Source organism: Penaeus vannamei, chromosome 17 (assembly GCF_042767895.1).
Source record: "Penaeus vannamei isolate JL-2024 chromosome 17, ASM4276789v1, whole genome shotgun sequence".
Lineage (NCBI taxonomy): Eukaryota > Metazoa > Arthropoda > Malacostraca > Decapoda > Penaeidae > Penaeus > Penaeus vannamei.
This window is the reverse complement of record NC_091565.1, coordinates 2042474-2050957: the sequence shown is the minus strand read 5'-3', so window position 1 is coordinate 2050957 and position 8484 is coordinate 2042474. Positions and strand designations below refer to the sequence as shown.

Genomic DNA, 8484 nt, shown 5'->3' with positions numbered 1-8484 from the left:
AGAGAGAGGAGGAGAGGGGAGAGAATGAAAGAGAAGAGGAAGGAAAAAGAAGAAGAAAGAGAGGGAGAGAGAAAATTCCTAAAAAAAGCAAAAAAAAAAAAAAACCCAAACCCAACCCCCTTACGCCCTCCCCCGGTTTTGCGGGCCCCGAGCACCCTGGCGTGGTCCCCTCACGGGGGCTGCGCTGTGCTGGTCGACGACGCCTCCGTCATCAGCGACGACTCCCCCTGGGGCCAGGCCGCGTCCAGAGGTAACCCGCAGCACCGCCCACCGGGGTCATCGCGGTCGCCGGGGGGCCCTTTCCCGGGGGCGTCCTCAGGGGCCCCGCCTTCGTGTAAGGGGCCTGGGGGGGATGCCCTGGCCGCCCGGGGACCCCCCCGGGTCGCCCCCCCCCTCCCCCCATCCCCGAGTGCCCCATGCGTGGGGTGTTTCCCTGATGAGTTGGTCCCAGCCTTCCCCCTGCCCCCCCGCGGACTGGACTCACCCCCTCCCCCCGCTCCCCTCCTCCTCCCCCTCCTCATCCTCATCCTCTTCCCCCTCCCCTGTACTCACCCCCGGCAGCCATCCTCCCAGCACGACCCTGACTCCCTCTTCCCGATCCTCCCTCGCTGACCCCCCCCTCGCCCACTAACTCCCTGACTCATGAATCCCCCCACCTTTCCGGCTCAATCCCGACGTCTCCCTCTCCCTCCCCCCCCAGACTCCCCCCCGGGGGGCCCCCCTCCCCCCCGAGGGGAGGGGCATTCCCACACACTTTTATTCCTTCAGATCGCGAAGCCCGATCGGGGGGGGGAGGGCCCCCCCCTCCGCCCCCCCTCCTTTGTCCTCCTTCCCCCTCCCCGTCCCCCCCCGCAGCCCCAGGCCCTCGACCCCAGATGCCTGGGGACCCAGAGGGAGGGGGGGAGGAAGGGCCCAAAAAGGAGGAGATCCTCGCGAGAAATCCCCAGGATCTGAGGGAAGGTCCGAGGAGCAGCCTCCGCATCCCGTCTCTGGATCGAAAAGTGAGGGTTCGTTTGAAAGGGAAACGGACGCCGTCGGCCGGGAGCGTCGCTGCCTCGGGGGGTCTATGCGCCTGTGATCGATGTCGTCGAGTATTCCCACGCAGGCGGGGACGACTTCCAGCCCAAGGGGGTGATGGTCAGCTTGGAGGACTACCCGGCCGACCCCCCCGCTCGTCGACGGTGACGAAGAGGACGAACCGGGGTCATTTTGGAGGACAAACGACGAGGCCGAACAAGACGTACGACGAGGAAGACGGCGTCGTGGGGGCTCACCCGACTACATCTACGACCACAAGCCCGAGGACGACTACGAAACATCGTGGGATGACAGGCGGAGAGAACGGGGCGGTCTCCGGGGAAAGGCAGGCGCCGGCCCCGGGAAAACCCGCTCGCCCGGGCCTCCCCAGCGCGCCCTGGCGACGTCGGCCGAGAAGAAGGCGTCGGGGGACCCCCCCGGCCCGGGCTTCGGCCCCTGATCGTCGTGGAAGACGACACCATGGCAGGAGCGACCTTTTGGACAGGTGGTGGGAGACGACTCATCGCGGCATCGACCCTGGACCGAATGGTGGGCGACGACCTCGGCCTATGCCGCCAACGGGGAAACCAAGCGCGCCCGCTCGTGGATGGCCGGCTTCCCCACGCTGGGGCCCCGCCCGGGGAGGCGAAGGAGGGCGTGGACGAGAAGGACACACAGGCGGCCCCCCCGCCCCACCCCGGCAGAGGCGCTGCGTAACCGCCGAGCCGGATTGGCAAGTCCATGATCTGGCGGGGCCCGATGGCCGCCCCACGTGGTTCTGCGATACGGGGGCAACAGCCCCGCGAATCGAGACGCCGACGCCACGACGGCCTCGGGCGACTACGAGGACGAGAGCAGATGCGGATCACCCGGTCAGGAGGCCGGCCGAGGTCGTCCAGTGGCGGCCCCTTCGACCCCAGGGCCCCCAACGGAGGCCCATTCCCCAGTCCACTTTCCCGTCCAAGATCCGGGGTCGCTCGGCGTGACGCAGCGCCCCCGGGACCCCCGAAACCCCGGAGCCCGTGGCCAAGGACTTGTTCCCTCACATTTCGAGGACCTCGCGACCACGACGACTACTACTACGACGATCCGTGTACTACTAGACGACACGACCAGCTGGACAAGCGATACCGCAAGACCAAGAGCGGGGCCCCGGGACGACGCAAGACGAGGGGGACACCGCCGACGTCATCCTGGACGACGACCTCAAGCGCGACTGGCTCCGCGCCCCCAAGAGCATCGGCCCTTTGGGGCCCGCTCCCGTCGGGTCCAGCTGCGCTACCAGCGCCCCCGGCGCCCCGCAGGCCCCCCCCGGGGTCCGCGTCATGTCGCTCCAAAGGGGGAGTTCCCGCGCCCTGCCGGAGCCGCGGGGGAGACCCGCGCGACGGGCGGGGGGAGGTCGTCGAGACGAGGTCGTGCCCCCAGCTCGCGGGGTGGCCCCCCGCCGCCCCCGTCCCCTTCCCTTCGGGCCCCGACTACTCCAGGCGCACCACACCAGGCATCAGACGACCACAACGACCACGACAACGACCACCACTCCAACGACGACGACAACGACCACGTCACGACGCCTCCTCCCCCACCACCGCCGCCCCCGACCCCTTATCCGACCGAATCGCCGCCCCCGACGAAGCCCCGGCGAAACCTGCCGACCCGGGCCCCCCCCGGGGCCCCGGCAGGGGAGTTTGCCGTCGCGGCCGATTCGGCGTCCCCCGCGGGCAACAGGAAATATCCCCCAAATTCCTCATCCACAAGACGGAGGGGCGAGACTACCTGCGGGCGGGGGCGTCCACACCACCCCCTGACCAGCGCGCCGCTCGACTACGCCCCTGCTCACCGCCCTCCGCCCGGTCGACGTCAGCCACCCCTACGCCGAGGCAGACCCGCCCGCAGGAGCTACTACCGCGACGAGGACCTGTCTATGACCGGCGCGCGACGGCGACGCCCACCCCCGCCACCGCGCACAGGACGCGCAGCGTCAGCCGTCCCGGGTCGAGGAGAGCCCCAGCCACGACGCAGCGCACGACCAGAACCCCATCGTACCCTCCTCCTCAAGGAGCGGCCCCACTGAGGTCGTCCCGAGGGCCGGTCCCTTCAGGCGGCGGCCAAGACGGAGGAGCGCGCCCTCCGGTCGGCGCAGCACGAGGACGCGTCCGTGCCGGGGGGGCCCCGCCCGCCACCCTTTCCCCCGCCCCCCGCACGCAACCCCAAGCGGCCCGCAACGTGACCATCACCGGGGAGGACAAACCAAGGTCGAGGCCGGGCCGTCGGCGCCAGCAAGCCGCTCTACGTGCTGTCCGTGTCCGGCCGACGTCCGGCCAGGACCAGTCGGGCCACATCAACATCGTCAAGCCCGACGACCAGGAGCAGATCGCCACGCTCACAGTCAACGTCGAGGAACGACCTACGACGACTCGACGCAGCACGAGACGCGGCCCGAGGCGTTCCGCCCGGCGTCCCCGAGAGGCTGGTGTCCCACCCCGGGAGGGCGGGCCAGTGCCAGTGCCCCTGCCCCGCAGCGCCGTCCCAACAGCATTCCCATCCCCGCCTCCTTCCTCGCCAGCGCCGGAAACAAGATCCACGACCACACGCAGACCCAAGGACGCCTGATCGCCCCGCGACTCACGACCTTTACCGACCCCCCACTCCTCCTCCCCCGACTCCTCCTCCCCGTCCCGCAGGGCTTGAGTTGACCCCAACCCCCCCCCACCACAGTCCCCCCTTGTCCCCAGAGGTTCTTGAAGAACTCGAAGGTGAGACAGATCCCCCCAGGCATCGCCCGGCAAGATTGGAACCTGAACAATAACCGAACTAATGTAACGCTCCGACACTAACCGTTGAAGGGAATGATGAGAAGGGGCCACTCGCCGCTATTGTCTAGTCTATCTATCTATCTATCTCTATCTAGATTTCGTCTCTATCTCGATTTTTATTCTATCTTTAACTCTCTATCCTCTGTCTGTAACTCCCATTATGTATTTTTATATCTGCCTATTTGTTTTTATCATATCAATCCCTACTATCTGTCTATCTTCTTTTTTTCCCCCTTTTTCCCCTCCCCTTCTCTCCCCCTCTCTTCTTTCCTTTCCTCTCCCTCTCCCCCCCTCTCCCTCTCCCTTTTTTCCCCTCTTTCCCCCCTCTCCCCCTCCCCCTCCTTTTTCCCTCCCTTTCCCCCTTCTTCCCCCCCTCTTCTTTTCCCCTTCCCCTTCCTCCTTTTTTTTCTCTCTCTCTCAAACTCTCCCTCCTCTCTCCCCCCTCTCCCTCCCTTCTCCGCTTAATCCTCTCCTCCTCCTCCTCCTCCTCCTCTCCCTCACTTTTCTCCTCCCTCTCCCTCTTCCTCCTCTCCTCCTCTCCCTCTCCCTTCCCTCCCCCTTTCTCCCTTCCCCCTTTTCCTCCTCCTCCCCTTCTCCGCTAACCTCCTCTTCCTCCTCCCCTTCCTTCCTTCCCCTTCCCCTTTCCCCCTCCCCTCCTCCCCCTCCCCCTTCCCCTTCCTTCTTCCCCCTCTCCCCCTCCCTCTCCCTTCTCCCCCCTTTCCTCTCCCTTCTCCGCTTAATCCTCCTCCTCTTCCTCCTCTCCTCCTCCTCTTTCTCCTCTCCCTCGCTCTCTCCTCTTTCTAAGAACCAATAACGCCAATGAAGTAGCTCGAAATACAATCTCGAGGAGTAAGCGAATACATAGTTCATTGGCGGAGATTATCAAAGGTTATTTTGATGTTGATTCCATTTCGTTCTCTTCGATTTGATTGCCATTTAACCTCAGAGCAGAAAATGTCATTTTCGTTGCTGTGGCAAACATATTGTGTATATATGTATATATATATATATATATATATATATATATATATATATATATATATATATATATGTATATATATGTATATATATATATATATATGTATATATTTTATATATATGTATATATATTATATATATATATTATATATATATATATATTATATATATATATTAAAAAAAAAATAAAATTAAAATAAAATATACATAAAATATATATATATATATTATATATATTATATAAAATTATATATATATAAAATATATATATATATATTTTAATATATATATATATAAAATATATTAAAATATGTATATATATATATATATATATATATATATATATATATATATATATATATACACACACACACACACACACACACACACACACATATATATATATATATATATATATATATATATATATATATATATATATATATATATATATACACACACACACACACACACACACACACACACACACACACACACACACACACACACACACACACACACCCCTCCTCTCTCTCTCTCTCTCTCTCTCTCTCTCTCTCTCTCTCTCTCTCTCTCTCTCTCTCTCTCTCTCTCTCACACACACTATTTTTTTTTCCTTTTTATATTCATTAATCCGTCTGTCTCTCTTTTCATATTTAATGAATGTTGATAATGAAATAATAACACCTTCATCAGTTATTCCCACAATGGATGCTAGAAGTCAGGTTTGGTAAATTAACATATTGCATTGAGATAGAATGTTTGATGTTTCTTTCTTAATTGTGTTTTTTTTAAATCTTTATTTATTATTTTAAAATACTTGCATGATAATATGCTTTCATTTCTATTATTTTAGGCTGTCTACCAATAGCCGCCATTTTGTTTTTAGTTCAGCGTTCCTCTTGTTTTATTTTTCGTTTTTTTTTTCTTAATTTTTTGACACATTTATGATACAAATAAATAGCTTGATTGATATATGTTAACTAAACATTTACTGTCTGTCTTGTTTGTAACAGCATGGAGAACACACCTGTAGTTAATATTTTATTTAATTCTCGTTTTGCATTGTATTTTAGATGTATTATTATTATGGGCGACGCAGGGCCTTGTATCGTGTGTTGTATTTAGATGTATTGTTTTTTTATGTTGATTGCGACATGTTATTCCTTCATATTGCAGAGACAAATCATGCTCTATTTCCTATTTCTATAAAAAACCAAGTGATATAATGCTATGCTAATGTAATTGTCAGGAAATTGTTTTTTTTTTTGTTTTTTGTTTTTTGTTTTTTTGATATATCACTGTATCTCCACCTAATGCAACATTATGATATTGTATCTACCATTTAACTCCTGCTTTTTATTGCAACTCTTGATTGCAGCTCGTAAGACATGCAACAGGCTGTTACTCCGGAATCTTGACTTTGATGTTGTTGATGTATCTTAAAAACAATTAGTCATATGCCTAATGATGAAGACTTATAATGGCTGTCATTTGTGGGAGAGAAAGCGGTTGTTGCAATAATTATCAGAGTCGACACTGTTGGTGTTTGAGAGGTAGAAGGAGGGAGGGAGGGAGGCAGGGAAGGAAGGAGGGAGGAAGAGGTAGAGAGAGAGGGAGGAAAAAGGGAAGGGAGGAAAAAGGAAGGGAGGGAAGAAAGGGGGGGAGAGAGGAAGGGAGAGGGGGGAAAAAAGGACAGGGAAGGGGGAGGAGAGGGAGAGGGGAAAAGGAGAGGAAAAAAAGGACAGGGAGGAAGAGGTAGAGGGGGAGGGGAGGGGGAAAAAAAGGGCAGGGAGGGAGGAAGAAGGAGAGAGAGGGGAGGGAGAGGAAGAAAAAGGGAAAGGGGGGGAAGGAGGAAGAGGAGAGGGGGAGAGGGAGGAAAAAGGACAGGGGGAAAAGGGAGGGAGGGAAAGAGGAAAAGAGAGGAGAGGAGAAAAAGGACAGGGGGGAAGAGGTAGAGGAGAGGGGAGAGGGAGAAAAAAGGACAGGGAGGGAGGAAGAGGTAGAGAGAGAGAGAGGGGAGAGGGAGAAAAAAGGAAAGGGAGGGAGGGAGGAGAGAAAAAGAGAGGGAAGAGAAAAAAGGGCGGGGAAAAAAGAAGAGAGAAAGGAGGGAGAGAGGGAAAAAGGAAAGGGAGGGAGGAGAAAGAGAAAGAGAGGAAAGAGAAGGAGAAGAGAAGAGAGAAGGACGAGAGAGAGAGAGGAGAGAGAGGAGAGGAGAGAAGAGAGGAGAGAGAGAGAGAGAGAGAGAGAGAGAGAGAGAGAGAGAGAGAGAGAGAGAGAGAGAAGGAGAGAGAGAAGAGAGAGAGAGAGGAACTAGCGAACTAGGAACGAGCTATCGAGAGAGAAAGAGAGAGAGAACTACCGAACGAGCAATCGAAAGAAGAAAGAGAGCGAAAGAGATCGTGAGCACCCCCACCCACACCCTCTACACCCCACCCCACCCCAACCCCCACCACCCCACCCCACCCTACACCCGCCGTCGTCAACATATTAAATCACGGTCTGCCTCGGCGCGGGTCGCTCCGCTTCGCAGGTCAAAGCGAGAGAATGCGGCCGCCGCGTTTGAGTTTGAGTCCCGCCCAGGCCGCTGCGGTCGGGAAAATATTATTATTTGCAATTTAGCCCCGAGGCTCTTTTGATATTTTTCAAGCGGACCCGGTACCCGGTGGGCCTTGGGGGGGGAAGGGGGAGGGGGAGGGGGTGGCGGGGGGAGGGAGGGATAGCTAGGAGGAAGGGGTGGGAGGGGTTAGGGGGGCAAGGGATAGGGACGGGGAGGGGAGGGAGGGTTAGGAGCTAGGATAGGGAGGGAGGGGAGGAGGATAGGAGGGAGGGGAGGGAGGGGGTAATGGGGCAGGGGGGGAGCCAGATCTGGTGGGACCCTGACTTTGATATCGGCCTGAGGGTGTGTGTTAGGGGGGGGAGGGGAGGGGAGGGGAGGGGGAGGAGGGATAAGGCTCCAGCAATCATATTGACCTTCTATAAAAAATAAAAATAAAAAATATCGGGGAGAGGGAAAAAATAGAAGGAAAAAAAAGCTTGCATTTAAGGCCGCCAAACCAATTATCCTGAAAACCTTGTGGGTCGTTTCGATATCCCCGCCCGGCGATGGAGGGCCGTTCGCGGATCGAAATGCGGATGGCTCTGGATTCACCCGGATTCGCGGTTTATCTTCGTCTTTTATTTCTCTCGTATTCCCCGAAATTCGCAGTTTAGAGGAAAAAAAGAGGGAGAGAGGAAATTGAAAAATGTGGATCTTGAAAGAAGGAACCATATTGGCAATTAACTGATTGGCGATAGTTATTTATTCAATGCGCTTATATATTTGTATTAATTTGTGGATTCATTAGATTGTTTGTTTCTCTACGATTTTCTTAAAACTAACTCACCCACATCGACGAATGAATCAATTCCAATCTCTATATATATTAATTATTTTTTCTCTCTCTCTTAACGCACATTGACGAATGAATCATTTCCAATTTCTATATAGATTAATTAATTTTTTGTTTCTCTCTCTCTCTCTCTCTCTCTCTCTCTCTCTCTCTCTCTCTCTCTCTCTCTCTCTCTCTCTCTCTCTCTCTCCCTCTCCTCCTCTCTTCTCTCCCCCTCTTTTCTCTCTCTCTCTCTCTCTCTCTCTCTCTCTCTCTCTCTCTCTCTCTCTCTCTCTCTCTCCCCC

The 8484-nt window shown here is 54.6% G+C and overlaps 1 protein-coding gene across 1 annotated transcript; it reads left to right on the top strand.

Annotated features, from left to right (window-relative positions):
* Nucleotides 1-1776: 1776 nt before the first annotated feature.
* Nucleotides 1777-3627, top strand: LOC138864583 (nascent polypeptide-associated complex subunit alpha, muscle-specific form-like). Its single transcript, XM_070132384.1, has one exon. The coding sequence runs from the start codon at nucleotides 1777-1779 to the stop codon at nucleotides 3625-3627; it is 1851 nt and encodes a 616-aa protein (XP_069988485.1).
* The last annotated feature ends 4857 nt before the right edge of the window (nucleotides 3628-8484 follow it).

Coding starts and splice junctions, on each gene's coding strand:
- LOC138864583 (XM_070132384.1), top strand. CDS start 1,777: ATGGCCGCCCCACGTGGTTCTGCGATACGGGGGCAACAGCCCCGCGAA.